Here is a 15,549-nt window from a genome sequence, read left to right on the forward strand (position 1 = left end):
TGGAGAAGCCTATTGGAGGGAATTTGAGGCGAAGGACGAGTTGTATGGCAAGGCAGTGGGTTAACGATTGGACAATAATAACGGCTTATGTGAAAAACCAGTCGTGCTTGTACCATCTTGGGAGTGTTTAGGAATTAAGATGTATCGCGGTGTTAAGATAAATAAAAATTCCGTCCTTATATGATGATGACTTTGTCTTCTCTCGCAGTTCCCTGTAGGTCATTAGTTTTTGCTTCCTAGCCTTCGATCGAGATGGACGAAAATATTGCTTTCTTAGTTAACAAACTTAGAAAGTTGTGAAAATGGAGACTTACCCTTGCACGAACCAACATACGAAAATACTAATATAATGCTTGGCATGTTATGGACCAGTGGCGATGGACAAATATAATGAGTTCATAATGAACAAACTAAGAAAGTTGTGAAAAGTGGTGGCTTCTCCTTTCACGAACAACATACCAAAATGGCTAAGTTAATGGTTAGCATTTTACGAATCGTTTGCTTATTTATTGATTATGCTGACCGTCTATAAATAACGATACACATACTGGTACAAAACAAATTATAAGCTTTCGTTTATGATATATTGCTAACCAAATTTCTCACAATACAACTATAATTGCATTTTCCGAGCGTTGAACATGCCTTACATGAGTACTATGTGTGTCTCCCTTAATTAACGCCACAACTCATGTATACAGCGAACCACATAACGTATGAAAATGAGCTGGCGCTCTTACAATGTTAAAATGTCGAAACACTAGCAAGTAAATGGTATTGATTACGTAAACTAGTTGATTCCCGGTGATTGGCTTTAACATGTTATAATCGTTACTGAGGTACGATTACATAGGCTAAAAGGTGTAAGACAACTGAAAATAGTGAACGATGCGGTGAACAAAGAACGTAGTTAGACAAAAAACACTAGAGTAATCGATACAGAAACTTAATAGCATGGTATGATATCTTACAACATAGCCAGTGCATGATAAGTCCTAATGAAACACACAATGGGGTAACAAAAGTACACAAAAAAAGTTGAGACTGGAAACAACAAGGATTCAGATAGGTAGAAAGCGTGGTAGATATATATATATATATATATATAGGGCCCAGACTGAGCCGTTTTTTTTTTATTTCTTCACCATGGTGACGATGACTGCGGTCAATGCAGCAAACGCAACCCACGAAATAACCATGAATTGCCGGAGGAGTCTCTCTCGCTCGACTGTCTTCGTCAGCTCAAGCTGAAGGGCTTTGCTTTCCTCGGCTTTTATCGCAAAGGACTCTGTAAGCTCTGCGACTGAGTTGGTTGAGTCGACCATACGCGCCATTTGGGAGTTGAGATCGTTGTTAGTTTCCAACAACATCTTGATTTCGTTTTCTAGACGGCGAATCTGGTCACGAGCCTCGAGCAAACTTATCTTCATCCAGCCGGCGGGCTCCTCCGTGTCGACCCAACTGATGAAGCCGTGAACTACACACCTGTAAAATCTCATTCCAGGGTTCTTATTAGTCCATGATTTGGAAACTTTGCCGGTACAGTGACATCGGGGGTTAGCACCGTGTCTACGCTCGGAAAGCTGAGAGGATGTAGCATCTGAAGCAGAGCTCTGACCCTGGTCCATTGCTGGTTATAGCGGAAGAGATGGAGGGTAGTAAAAGATTTAGGGTTTGTGAATCTGGAACTGTCTGAGTGTGGGGCTTAAAAAGTCGATGACATCTTAATGGATAAGGATAACTAATAAAAAGCTTGGGACACGTGTACGGTTGGGGTTGAGCACAATAGTTCCGATCCAGTCTCATCGAGGCCCAAAGGCGATTTATGCACAGTAAGTTAGTGGCTTGCCATTTATGGGTGTTGACTGGTTAGACAAGGCCCAATGACGAGGGGCTTACAACACAATAACGTGTGAGTCAAAAACAATGTGTTTTCATAGGTTTATACGATAAGAAGTGTGAGTTTTTGTGGTCGCTGTGGCATGCTACACCAAATATTATGCAAACTCAATAAATTAATACTGTACAGATTGCGTTTATTACTAAGTTGTAGATGTAGAACTTATCGTTTTTAACTAAATAAGAGGTTGTGTTTGGGCGATTAAAAAACGGTGCACCGCTAACACCACATAACTCGTAGAAGAAATCATAGTTCCACTTAGGATTTTTTGATATTAACTAGCAAGTACTCAATGATGTAGCCGGTTACAAAATAAACCGTGGCATCATTTAGAAAATAACAAAGAGCAAATGGAAGGTAGCAAGACACTAGAAAGTTTAACTTGAACAGTTAAGGAGTTAGTTAGCAAACAATGGTCGATTAAGCCTGTTGCATGATCATATCAGAATGACGTAACAATTTCCAGATACAAGAGGGTGAAATACTTCGATAAATAAAGAGTACAATAGAAACCGGTGAACATTATTACATAAGTGTGGATTGCATAAGCAACGGAATGAAAAAAGTAGACAAGCTTAGTGCAGTGGAATCAGAGTAGCCCGACGTTGTCTTCGTATATCATGACTGCGGTTCTTTCCACCTCCGCGTCGAGCACATGCTCTGTAATGCATTTGCAGACATCGACGCCTCCAACAGCATGAGCTTGAATAAGAAGAGATGCGGTTATACCAGAGTCGAACTGGCTGTAATTCTGGGGCACACTTCGGGGTCTCTCTACGGTGAGAGTCTTGAGATCTTTGGCAGCTATCTGTTTCCCGGCTTGACGAAGTAGAAAAGGGAACATTTGTGCAATAGGGGGCAATTCTTTGCTAATCATCCCGTCTGTCCGGAGAGAATAATTGCAGTCTAACACAATAACTTGCCAATTAGAGCAGTCAATGCATATTCCTACCCAGTGTTTTTTGTCGAAGTTGAAAGGGAAGTAGAAACGAGAAGCTTCATGAATTTCACAATCTCCAACCAAAATGTCAGACAGTGAAGTAGGGAAACGAAAGTTCTCTTTCTTTGGAGCCTTGGAGAACCTAGTAAACGTCTTGGAAAGCAGGGAAACGAACTTTGTTTCAAGGAACACAGAGTTCTTGGATTGTAACTGATCAGGGTGGGTTAGGAGCACCGAACGAGTGTGACGTATGAGAACATCAACTACCTGAAAAAATGCAATGAACAAGGTAGTTTATTGTCAAAGTTATCAGTAAGATGGTGATTGCTATCTACAGAAACTGTACCTTGGCGGGAAGATGGGTACTCCTATCAACAATTAACGATAACTCCCTGCTTTCAAGTGATAGTCCAAAAACGTTTATAACGCTGCAACAGGTTGTGACGGCATGTTAGAAGAAAATTGCTTTGTTTTGAAGATGAGATCACAACAATCTATTTATAAAATTAGCCGGCTAAGTATGGAATTCTTACAATGAATCGTTGAGTTTTTCTGATAGTGAGTAACGTTTGGCTGCGTAGTCATTGTTTGGAATGCTAGAAATTGCTGCAACATGTGCTTCCCATGCACGCGTTAATACTCGTTTATCGCACTGGTAGTCGCCTACTAGAGCCCTTGGTACCACCTTAGCCCGCTTGCTCTTTCTATATGGCGGAGCCACGTCATCGTGCTCTGCTGCGTTAGATGGGACATCGTCATTGGTAGCTAGGTCACAATTGTCCCCAACTGGAGGATATGTTCTGATAGGATGAGGGTCTTCCTGTGTAAGTCCAAGAGAAAATGTAGGATTCGGAATTTCTGTAACCGTTTCAACATTCTGCTAGGCAAAACAAAATAGAAGAATAAGTTGTTGGCGCAGGTTGGCGATGGGAGATTTAATAAAAGAGAACAGAAGACGAAACGTAACCATTTTGGAACTAGCATTAAAGTCCGCCAATGGTGAAGTTGATATATTGATGACAGCTGCAGAAGTGGAGTGTTCACTCCGTTTGTTTGCAGCTATGATATCAACCTCCATCTGAAAACGTTAGAGAGGTGTTAGTAGACTATATTTTGGGATTACAACACAGGAAAAGTAAAATTAACCTAGCTATACTTAAAAAGCCTACGCAGGAAGTTAGATCACCATGAGATTTTGCTCAGTCGCCACCGAAGCTCCTTCGGCCAGTTGTTCATCGGTCAGTAGACCCTGACCAAAAATCAGCGAACAAAAAAAGTTAGACGACGGCCAATATAGGTGTGGCGTTAATAAAGCAATGCTTCGTATTAAAACAAAATGTAGCAGTTAACTTGAATCATAACATGCTAGTCGTACAAAAAAACATTTAACGCTACCGTTAACGTTCTACACCTGATTGGTAAATGAAAATAAGGAACAACACTATCCTCAAAAGGACAGAAACCTAACCATGTATTCTACAATATCTGTATGTCAATGATAAATCAATGTTCCGTGTTAACAAAGTTTATAATATCTAACTTAGTCAACAAAATGCTAGACTAGTTCATAAACATTTAATGCTACTGTTAGCGGTGTAAAGCTAACTGCTGAATGAAAAAAAGGGACAACACTATCCTGAAAGAAAATAAAAGCTAACCATGTCATCTACAACGCCTGTTGCATCATGAGTGCCAACAGGGGGTTCTTCAGCGCCGTAGCCTTCGGTGTGTGCCACCTATGAAAACGTAAGGGAAATCAACAAAGTGCTTATCCGGCCATGGAAACGTAAGGGAAATCACCAAAGCTAACAATGTCTTCTACAACGGGGAAATCAACAAAAGTGTTTAGCCGGCCAAGCACACTTGTATTGTGCTTATGCAAGTAATACACAGTTACACAAAATCTTCGCGCTATCAGAAATTAATAACGGCTACATGACTGTGAGACTCTCTACACCACAAACCTTTGGTTCGGAACATCTAAGGTGAATAAAGTAAAAAAAACATATATCTTACTATGTCTTCTACAGACAGATTTGGGTTACCAACGGCAATGTGTTGTTCTCCAGCCTCGTGATCGTCACCCATGGGTACCTACCAAGAATAGATCATTCTGATAGTTAGTAAATGTAAGATGGAAGTTACTTACGTTAGGTTCAATTTGCTTACTTTGCTACTTTGTCATGTTTCCTGGTTAGCAAACCGCATGGCATTCTTGATTATGTTACACGCATCGACATGAGTGGTGCAGACAACCGGTGTGGTCCTGTTAAGTGGCATCGCAGGTGGCGGGGTGTTAGCTGGAGTTGGCCTGGGGTCCGTGCAGGAAGGTTTAATCACCTTGAGGATCTCCCTAAGAAAGTTGTCGAGGGAGACTTGTATGTTGGTTTGCAAAAGAGTTTGCGACTTCGTAAAGGTCACACCGACATCTTGAACTTGTTGCTGAATGCGCGACAAATGCTCAGCGACATTATTTTTAACAGCATTTGCAACATACTCAGCATCAAAAATGGGTCCATCCGATTGCTTGGGCTTAACTTTGGAGGTTTTCCTGGGGTTGTTGACTTTTTTGGCTTCTTCACGCATTATATTAACATCGGTTTTGGACATTCCTCCAGTAAAATTTGAATTAGAGAAGGAAAACCCGTTATGAATACGATTAAGAAGATTGTCCACCAAAACGTCTTCTTCATCGTCGGACGAACCAAACTCAGGAGGGGCATTATTTGGTCCTGCTCCAACTGAGACGAGGTAACGGACGGGAACCTACAAAATAAAGATCATTAAAACATAAGAATATAATGAAAGCAATAGAAAAACAATTACTCCAAGTAAAAAATCATATGCATACCTTCGCAGCGGCATCAATCTCACGGACATGCCCTGGATTGATATTCTTCTTCGCCTTAGACGCATCATCCCCGGGGTTGTCATCATCTATCGAGTCCTCTTCGGAACCAGAGGAGCCCCCATCCTGAACCACTTCTGTGATTGAAGGAACAGCTTCAATCAAAACAAGCTGAAGCGCTAGAACAAACCCTTTGAGAGCGATAGTATTCTGAGATAATGAAACTTCATCTCTCTCTTTTATACTGCTCATTAGCAGCTCAAAAGAAATACGGCCCCACGGATACGATAAGAAATTCTCAAGATTTTTAATCATCTCGACATGTAGATGTGAGATCCGGGGATTGTGTGATGTAGGCAGCAAAACAGAAGAAAGCAATGCTAGAAATGCGTACTTCATCCTCGTTTCCGGGTCGGTGACTGTTTTCTTCTGGAGTATCCGAATTACATAGCTGACAGGTACTTCGTCCATGGCTCCAAAAAGCTCACCCCAATATGGCTTTTCCAATAGGGGCTTCTTGCTCTTCTTCTTCTCGTGTGGTGGGTATTTGTGGCAGTTGAGCCCCGTTACTAGAGCAAATTCTCTAATAGAGAATCTTACGGGTTTGCCGGCGAATAAAAACCACGCTTCGTGCTTCTTCATGACTTTCAGTTGTCTTGAGATAAGGAATCGACATAAACGGCCGGAGAACGGTGGTTTCTCGGCAATCTCAACGAGTTTTCCGAACGGAGAGATCCTAATAGCCTCAATTTCGTCTTCATCGAGGGCGTTAAGAATTTTTGTAATACACGAGGCTTTGTGGTATGGGGTTACTCTTATTCCCACTGGTTCTTGACCAGCAGCGAACATTCTAGGAGGTAGTGGAGGGAAATAGTCGGCTTCATCTGGGGATTCCATCGGAGTCTTCGAAGAAAAGGGAATATTTAGCTTTTAGACTTATGATTCTGATAGAACACTGAACACCCAAATGGCGGAATATATAGCAGATTAAATCACGGGATTATTTTAGTTACGGGGTTTAATTAAAATAATAAAATAATTCAACTTGTCTGACAAAGGTTTCGTGTAGTTTTGGTAATAAGTAAGACATGGATATATATTGGGTTTCGACAGAAATAACGAAAATATATCTGGCCATGTGTAGGGATATAATGGTAAATAGACATGTGTATAAAAAAAAGAAAAAATCATCGATGTGCATAGAGCTAATTTGGCAATAAGTCTAATGTGTACACTGCAATTACTCTTGATTTTTATGCTTATGCTGCCACATAAGCCAAATCTACATTTTAATTAAGTGACACATAGGCAATGCTCTTTTTTAATTAACACAAACTTAAGGTTACGACTTTTTAAATGATTCTCAATTAATATATAGGGGATATATACATATATATAAGCATGATTTTGAGAGTTCATGTAGTATTTTTAAATTTTTGTTTAGTTCACTATGAAATATACACTATTATAAAGTTCGAGAATTAAAAAGCATGATGCGTAAAGTACATAAAGTATTTTTGAATTTTTGTTTAGTTTATTATGAAATACTTACTACTACAAATACAAAAACGAATAGACACAACGCGTAAATTCAAGTTACAGGTTGAAATAGACCATTTCCCCGTCTTCAGCGGTGACGAATCCTTGGGGCTCGACCTGCTTGGTTTCAAGCGCCGGTCCCATGCTCCGTTTATGCTTCGTTGTTTGTTTCTTTGAGAGTTCCTGGAAAATCATGTCAAGAAATTTTATTCTTAATAGTATCATTTAAAATAAAAACTAATCTTTATTTATGGTAATTACATATCACAATTTGTAATAATTACATATCGATATAAATGTGTGAGATTCTAATTATACACCAAAAAGTATATATGTTAGTCTTTGAATATACAAGGGTTGAAGATTTATTTTAAATCATCACTAAATTAAATTTTGTTGTATGTTGTACGTGTATTTTTGGGTAACAATTCTATTTTTTTATTATTAAAAACAGTGACATATTTAAAGAAAATATGGTAAAATTAAAATGCACAATTCATGGTAGAAACTACAAAATCCAACAGAAAGCTATAAAATGATTAAATTTTGTAAACAAGGATACGAAATTGGCTTTAAGATATTAATTGTTTTAAAAACAAATATAACTAATACTTTAGGTATATAAACAGTATTTCATGTATTTGATTACCTTTTTTTTAATATAGAAATACTTTAGTTCGGAATATTTGAACATAGAAATACATGAACTGTTTTAAGATTATTTAGATACAAGTTTAGTTGTTTTAATTTGGTTCTGGAAAAAAGTCCATGCCTAGTCATATATTTCAACCGAAGATACTGATCGTTCTAAGTCTAGATTATTAGATACACGACATATATATGATTATAGACCAAATGTGAAAAATAGACATAGTATTCCACATGTATTCTTGTGAATTTATTCTACACAATAAATCTTAGTGAACACATTATGGTCCATCTTTTACTATTTAGATCCTTAAGTGGAGCAAATTAAGGAGAGGCTCCATTGAGTCCTCTAGCCAAGTAATGCCTCACCATGTCGGTCGTCGTGGTCTCGCTGTGCTTGGGAGGTTTTGTTTAGAAACAAGCTCTTTAAGAGTGGCATATACTTGCTCATTTGGGATTTTTCAGAAATTGTGTTTAGAAAAAAATCAAGAATATATTTGCCTGTAAGAGATCTCCGAGGTTAACGATAAGAGCTTTCGGATTAGGAGGAACATCGATCGATCCAGCATCCATCATGGAGAACTTGAAGACATCCATTATGGTCTTGAAGAAGAATAGTGATAAAAGATATATATGTGTGTGAACTTATGCCAAAGGTTAGGTCAGGCTCAGGACAAGGCGGGGAGTAATAAGAGAGCAATGATAAGCTTTGCGGTGTCCAGTTCTTTGAGGTGGCTAGGTTTTAAACCAAGAACTTCTGATAAAATTTCAAAGATTATCATTTTGTGTACTCCAACATGATCTCTCTGAAATATTAAACACGTAAACTTCATAATTAGTAATTTATATATAGAAGATTACCATAAGACAAAAATAATTATATATAGAAAATAAGTCCTGAACTAAATCAAATATCTTGCGTAGTCTTAATTAATTCTATTAGAGCTAGAAATGAACTATAAAAAATCAATTATATTTCCACATTATTCAGAGTACTTTGGAACAAGAATTTATTTTTTGGATTAATTTGGAGACATCCCAAATCTACGGAAGAGCCAAAACTAATCCTCTAATGAAAGGTGTTGTCCACGGATAAACCTTTTCGTCGGATGTTCAAATAAAATCTAAATCATGGCCACATATCTGTGTGATCACACATATTTAGTGTCGTGTGGTTGTTTCGAATCTGAGACGCTAAACTCACAGGAATTCGCCTACTATTTTTTTTTTATGTGTGGTTAACAACAATTTTTGTCTCTTTGGTATATATAATCTATTAGCAAATTCTTTTGTAAATATCTTAAATAAAATGTAAATTAAATTCCAATATATTTACTGTATTTTGTTGTTAGGTTTTTATTTATAATTTTTATTAAAAGTGATTTAAATTTGGTACAACAGTAGAATGTCACGTTCTTAAAATACTATATTTTATTTTGATTTAAGAAAACTTCCTAAAATAGAAAAATCAGGGTTTTTGATTATAAATAAAATATAAAATTTTATAAATTATTCTTCATATCACTAATAAAAATCTCATAGACATTGGTTTATTTTATCTCAGTGGAGTATTTCTCTAGTTTTTAGTTATATTCAAGTTTTATTTTTGGCCACTCACAAACAATAATCAATTTTGTTTTTTTTTTTAATATTTGTTTTAACTTGAACAGTTTAGCTCTGTAGCATAATATAGCAGCAACTTGGGTTAAATTGAAATAGTACTTTTCCAATTAAAAGCCATATGTATGCGTGGACCTATAATTTAAATGGATTATCCGAACCCGAACCAAACCCGAACCTTACCCACAAAGATCTGAACCAAATCCGTACAAAAATTTAGAAATACCCGAATGGGGCTGAAATTTTTGACTCCGAAAACCCAAAACCCGAAACCCTAATAGATCCGAACCAAACCCGAATGGATATCCGAACGCCCACCCCTATATCTATATATATTATTAAAACTGAATTACATCTAGGAACTAACCCTTAAAACTACAGTTTATTTACGTCTAAATGCCAATGAAATGATAATAAGTCTAACTTAATTATTTATTATCTTTTTTAAAAAAGTTAATTAATAGTTTCCTAAATCGAATGTAAAATAAGTAGATATTTAAGGGAGTAGATTCTGTTATGCTTAATTGCCAAGAATATAATAACAAAAAAAAAAAAATTGACACGTAGGTTTTAAAATCTAACGCCCATAAAGAGAGACGGATAATTTTTAATCTCAAATTTGATTTATTACTGGCTTCTAAAAAACTCATAGAATATTTTGCTCGCAAATATTAGTCCTGTCCATCGTCAATTTGGGGTTAATATGTTGAGAACTTGCTATATGTTATATTTGAATTAAAGTAACATATAGTTTACAGAGTTAGAGAAAATCCACTTCATCATTATTTTATATGTTGATTTCTTTCTGTTTTTCAAGTAGCATGTTTTTAGATCTTCACAAAAGAACTCTCCAAGTTGCATGTTTTAACCTGCTAGATCTTTAACCTGCTAGGTTTTTTTTGACAAAAAAATGCACAGCACAACAGTTTTTTTTTTTTTCTAACTAACCGATATAAGTTTAATCGGGACCAACATAAATGAATTCTTAAATTTATTACGTCAAAGGCCGACTTTTTTTTTTGACAACATAAAAGGCTAAAGCCTATGAGACCACCGGTTCAGATAGTCAAACCGGGGGTAAAGAATCGACATATAGCATAGCTGAAGGAGAACTCCTCGCACCACGTGCAAGCTTGTCCGTCATTGTATTTTGTGCCCTTGAGATATGGCTGATCATGAAGTTGGGGAAGAAAGTCTTACTGCGGCAGAATTCTTCCATGTGTGTAGCAAACGCCGGCCATTCGTCAGGTGAGGACACTATCTTCACCAGTTGAGAATAATCCGTCACAAATACTACGTCTGAGAACTGCAGGGTCTTCATGCACTACATCGCCCAAATCAGTGCTTCACATTCAGCATGTAAAGGTGATAGGCTACGTCGAAGGTTCATTGCGCCCATCATTATGTCCTCCGAATTCATCTTCCGGCAATACCAGCCCTGGCCTGTGAAAACATCTTGTTCTCTTCACGCCCCATCAATATAGCAAACTCGAGAGAACCCCCGTGTCTGCCAACTCATATCTGGCGGAGTAAATCCATGTTTCTCATGTACCAATAGTTGGGCCTCAGCCCAAAGTGATCCTTCAATTTCTGCTCTACGCAAAATTTCTTGAGGATTTATAGTCCTATTATTATGAATTTTGTCATTCCTGTTAAAGGCCGACTTATGTGTTTTATTTGTACTTTTGTACCAATTTAATTCATATCTGAATACAAAAATCTTTAAGAATATTCCATATTTATTAGAAAACAAATCAATCAATTATTTCTGAATCCAATTTCTTTCCTTTGAAGGATTATATGCTACTGACTATCTTTATTTTTGACATAAAAATACTTTTTTTATAAAGATAGATTTATTAATATACATAAAATACTAGTGGATTTTTTAATTTATAAATATACTCCCTTTGTTATAAATTTTTTATAATTTAAAAATAAAATCATTTGATATATAATTAGATATTGTAAAACCAATCATAAATAAGTCTACATAACATTACTAAACCCAATAAAAATAAAATTTATCTAAAATAACTTTATAAAATATACTACACCAAAATTTATTTAGACATAAATCACTTATTAATTTACCTAAACGCAAAATAACCAGTAAAAATCACCTAAATCAGTTTAGATATCCATTTACTAAATTTATAACATAATATTACTCTAAAACTATGTACTGATATTTCTCATTATTTATTAGTAATACCTAAAAAGTAAAAACAACATAAAATAGTTAATTTATACAATATAAGTAAAAGATAAATTAAGCGGTAAATATATTATTTTACAATATCTTCCTATAAATAATAATTCAATGCAAATTCAATAATAAATATCGAATAGTATAAAATATACAATAGCAAAATTTAAGTAATATATATATAATTTTTTTTATCATACATTAAAATTCTATTAAAGAATAAAAATATATTTGTGCAGGCGCATGGAGCATACTTTAGAAATGTGGCTAATACAGTTGACGGTTCAAAAAACAAACCAAAATAATTCAATACGAACTATAAATTTATTGTGTTTAAAAATGTTATATAAAACAATTATTTTAATACGGATAAATTTTAATGTACATATTATCATTTTTATAAAATAAAAATAAATATCCGTACGGGCGTGCGGATCAAGCTCTAGTATACTATTATATGATGATCGATTTAGTAATGGGAGAATTTGCCAAATAACCAAATCTAGAGTGAAAATTAGGTAAATGTCATTGATTTTGACATAATATAATTTCTAATATTTGTGGCATAAAATATCCGGTTATATCCGTTCTCTTTATAGGTAGCAGGTAAAGAAGAGAGAGTGAGCTACGTGGTTGATAAAACATAAGGTCAAAAGCATCCGGAAACTATTGCACATTAAAAAGAAAAGCCATCCACGTATAAGTTTACTAACCACATATATATATACATTAATTGTTCTATTCCATATCGCCGAAGTAGTATAAGACTATAATTTCACATACAATCTCTAAATACTAAACATACCCCAACCCCTATATACTAAACCCTAAATGTTAATTACTGAACCTTAAACCCAAATATAAACCCAATTATTAAAATCTGAAAATAGATATTATGTAATATTAAACTAAACTCATATCTAACTTTTGAATAATATAGGGCTCTAACCCAACCCACAACTCCTAAATGATAAACTCAAACCTAACTTTTGAATACTAAACCCTAAACTACTATAACTAAAGCCAATCCTCAACCCCCACCTTCTAAATACTAAACCCTAAATTCTAAACACTAAACCTTAAACTCAAATATAGACCCTAAACCCAAATAGAATAGAACAAAATACATAGTATAGTACATATTGGTGACCAAAATAGAATATTTTTTATTAATCGTCAAATGTAAAGATATATGATAGGTCACTAAACCCAAACCTCAACCCCCAACTTCCAAATACTAAACCCTAAATCTTAATCACTAAATTCCAAAACCAAGTATAAACTCTAAACTTAAATAGAATAGAAAAAAAGACATAGTATAGTACATATTGGTGAACAAATTAATACATTCTTTATTAATTGTCAAATGGAACGATACATGATAAAAGAGTATAGTAACAGACTATTTCGCATCACATAACATGAATAGAACATTCATAATACATATTGTTCATTTTTATTCTATACACATATTTAGAATAGAACACAATGTTACAAATACTGTCCATCTTCTCCGATCAATTTTAGATCATTCACAGCGATAAAAATAAGTGTAACTGGCGAAATCCATGGGAATAGTACATGTAACCACCTTTTAAACCGAAGAGATTACGGCGATTGAAAAAAAAGTTGATGAACCTCGCGGCGGCGCTGTTTACGCTGTGGCAATTCCATAGATTTCAGATGTGCGAAGCTTTCCGTCAGTAGCCAAGTGAGCCGTTGCATATGGGCATCTCATAGGCAAACCTACTCCATAAATGGTCTTGGTGGTTACACAATGGATCAATAATGGAGAAGAAACCACTCACGTTCTGCAAGCTATATGATTTTCCAAAGACCACGATATACGTGTGTTAGGGAATTATTATTAATTTAGTTTTTTTGTTTACAGGTTTTACTGGTTGTGTAAAAGGGAATATAAAAGATACACGGTGTATTGGTGTATTAGGGTATTTAGACATGTTTGATGGTTATAGAGCCCAAATTCCCTTTAGTAATCAAATCTTTGTAATATCTTCCAAAAATGAATGTTGTTTTAGGCATACATCATAAGCCGGAACAAAAAGAGAGTGAAATATCAATATTCTTTTTGAAAACTTCTAACATGATAATAGACGGTAATATCAAATTAGATCAAACGTGAAATAAACATTTTATCGGAACTACAACATGTAGTTTATTCTTTTTCTCAAACGTTAAAAAAAAAACACATGTAGTAACTTCAGAAACCATATTTTGTATGTGTGTGTACTAAAATATTATTGGAAACACAAAGGAGACAACAATATAGATTCAGATCAGGTTCAGCCATTTTGTTCAGATCCTTAAATGGCTCAACGAATTGTTCCCATCACGTTCTAGCCACATAGTGGTTGGAGGCTTTCGAAGTGGTTTCCCTGTACTTGGGAGGGTTTTCTTCTGACAAAAGCTCTTTAATGGGTCCATAAACTCTCGGACTTGTTGAAGGAGGATGCACAAAGAAAGATGCAACCGAAGTGCGTGGCTCTTTACCTCCATTTGCCAAAACTCTATGCTCCACACTCACAAACTTGTCGTTCGTTATAAGCTGCAAAATATATATATATATATATATATATATATATATGAAGACCGTGTATTCTTACTAATTATGGACCGTTTGATTATGAGTAAACAACAACTTGCCTGTAGGAGATCTCCAACATTAAGGATAAGAGCATTAGGATTAGGAGGAACATCGATCCAGTATCCATCATGGAGAACTTGAAGTCCTCCAATATGGTCTTGAAGAAGTATAGTGATGAAAGATCTGTCTGTATGCTGAGTAGCGCCGAGTGTTCGGTCTGGCTCAGGACACGGCGGGTAGCAATGACAAAGCATCAACAAACCTTTTGCACAATCCATTTCTTTGAGGTGGTTAGGATTCAGCCCTAACGATTCTGATATGAGCTCAAAGATTAACTCCCCAAACATCTTTACTCTCTTTGAGTAATCCAACATTATCTCCCTAAAACATTCAACATAAATAAACTCTTAAAACCCATCAAACAAAAATATTAAGTTAGTCCAAAGATTAATTTAAAACAAGAGAAGCCGTGTTCGTACCTACAAATGTCTGGTAAGTCATCGGTTTTGAGAACATCAGGGAACATAAAACAACTTAAGGCATCTCTCCAGCTCGCAGCAGGAGCGTCATAGAGATCAGAGTTAGAGTTATACTTAATCGCCTTGGTTTTTTCACGGCTATAGAACCTTTTCCTCGCTTCTGGATCTTGCGCGTGAAACGCACGGATCCCATCTTTCATCTTCTCCAAGACCTCGAGTGGAATCCCATGATTTATCGCCTGGAAGAAACCAAACTTCTCCATGGCGCCTTTCACCTTCTCAGTCACTTCCTTTCTTGTGACCGTGGACTCGAACACGCCACCTCCGAGATCTATCGTTGGGATAGTCAAGGTAGAAGGAGGTTTAGGGTTAGTTACCGTGGCTTGCGGGTTATGGAATATGCGTGGGATTTTTGTGATTCCGTTGTCGACTAGACCCTTCACGCCGATTTTCATCTCGTCGAATGCTTTTACCTCACCCGCACGGTCGAATCTTCCCGCCATTACGCAGTTTGACTCCAACTTTTTTTTTGAGTGTTTTATGAAAGGAAAGAGAGAAACTTGTGTTGTGTTTTGAGTCACCTAGCTCTGTCTCTATATATAAGGAAGGAAAACTGGTGAAGGCATGAGATAGAGGCCAAAGAGAAGGACGGGTCGTGTAATCAATCCATTCAGCGGCGCGCGTGCCAATACATAAAAAGTAATACTCTAAAAATTGGTTTAGAAAAGAGTCATTTAAGCTTCAGAAAGTGAGATTTAGAG

At 36.0% G+C, this 15,549-nt stretch overlaps 4 protein-coding genes across 4 annotated transcripts; all 4 read right to left on the minus strand.

Moving 5' to 3' along the window:
* Positions 1 to 1,133: 1,133 nt before the first annotated feature.
* Positions 1,134 to 1,628, minus strand: LOC106339046. The gene has a single exon (XM_013777875.1). It carries the CDS (start codon positions 1,626 to 1,628, stop codon positions 1,134 to 1,136), a length of 495 nt encoding a protein of 164 aa, XP_013633329.1.
* Positions 1,629 to 2,365: 737 nt separating this feature from the next.
* LOC106342564 lies at positions 2,366 to 5,019 on the minus strand. The gene is made up of 7 exons (XM_013781537.1): positions 4,857 to 5,019; positions 4,499 to 4,576; positions 4,027 to 4,089; positions 3,808 to 3,918; positions 3,374 to 3,717; positions 3,187 to 3,268; positions 2,366 to 3,107 (listed from the first exon to the last, which is right to left on the minus strand). The coding sequence occupies exons 1-7, from the start codon at positions 4,926 to 4,928 to the stop codon at positions 2,490 to 2,492; spliced, it is 1,368 nt and encodes a 455-aa protein (XP_013636991.1). The 5' UTR covers positions 4,929 to 5,019; the 3' UTR covers positions 2,366 to 2,489.
* LOC106342563 lies at positions 4,588 to 6,616 on the minus strand. Its single transcript, XM_013781536.1, has 3 exons — positions 5,692 to 6,616; positions 5,010 to 5,606; positions 4,588 to 4,934 (listed from the first exon to the last, which is right to left on the minus strand). Exons 1-2 carry the CDS (start codon positions 6,583 to 6,585, stop codon positions 5,022 to 5,024), a joined length of 1,479 nt encoding a protein of 492 aa, XP_013636990.1. The 5' UTR covers positions 6,586 to 6,616; the 3' UTR covers positions 4,588 to 4,934; positions 5,010 to 5,021.
* Positions 6,617 to 13,941: 7,325 nt separating this feature from the next.
* Positions 13,942 to 15,291, minus strand: LOC106342565 (probable 2-oxoacid dependent dioxygenase). Its single transcript, XM_013781538.1, has 3 exons — positions 14,789 to 15,291; positions 14,369 to 14,690; positions 13,942 to 14,270 (listed from the first exon to the last, which is right to left on the minus strand). The coding sequence occupies exons 1-3, from the start codon at positions 15,289 to 15,291 to the stop codon at positions 14,055 to 14,057; spliced, it is 1,041 nt and encodes a 346-aa protein (XP_013636992.1). The 3' UTR covers positions 13,942 to 14,054.
* Between the last annotated feature and the right edge of the window lie 258 nt (positions 15,292 to 15,549).

The sequence above is a fragment of the Brassica oleracea genome, chromosome C4 (genome assembly GCF_000695525.1).
Source record: "Brassica oleracea var. oleracea cultivar TO1000 chromosome C4, BOL, whole genome shotgun sequence".
In the NCBI taxonomy this organism is placed as follows: Eukaryota; Viridiplantae; Streptophyta; class Magnoliopsida; order Brassicales; family Brassicaceae; genus Brassica; species Brassica oleracea.

What these genes read in the sequence shown, in the direction of transcription:
- LOC106339046 (XM_013777875.1), bottom strand. Translation starts at nt 1,628, where the DNA reads ATGGACCAGGGTCAGAGCTCTGCTTCAGATGCTACATCCTCTCAGCTT.
- LOC106342564 (XM_013781537.1), bottom strand. Translation starts at nt 4,928, where the DNA reads ATGGGTGACGATCACGAGGCTGGAGAACAACACATTGCCGTTGGTAAC. An exon ending in ATCTGTCTGTAGAAGACATA is followed by an intron (nt 4,577 to 4,856) that starts GTAAGATATATG and finishes ACGTTTTCATAG; the next exon opens with GTGGCACACACCGAAGGCTA. An exon ending in TTAATGCTAGTTCCAAAATG is followed by an intron (nt 3,718 to 3,807) that starts GTTACGTTTCGT and finishes TTTGCCTAGCAG; the next exon opens with AATGTTGAAACGGTTACAGA.
- LOC106342565 (XM_013781538.1), bottom strand. Translation starts at nt 15,291, where the DNA reads ATGGCGGGAAGATTCGACCGTGCGGGTGAGGTAAAAGCATTCGACGAG. An exon ending in GACTTACCAGACATTTGTAG is followed by an intron (nt 14,691 to 14,788) that starts GTACGAACACGG and finishes TGAATGTTTTAG; the next exon opens with GGAGATAATGTTGGATTACT. An exon ending in ATGTTGGAGATCTCCTACAG is followed by an intron (nt 14,271 to 14,368) that starts GCAAGTTGTTGT and finishes TATATTTTGCAG; the next exon opens with CTTATAACGAACGACAAGTT.
- LOC106342563 (XM_013781536.1), bottom strand. Translation starts at nt 6,585, where the DNA reads ATGGAATCCCCAGATGAAGCCGACTATTTCCCTCCACTACCTCCTAGA. An exon ending in AGATTGATGCCGCTGCGAAG is followed by an intron (nt 5,607 to 5,691) that starts GTATGCATATGA and finishes TTTATTTTGTAG; the next exon opens with GTTCCCGTCCGTTACCTCGT.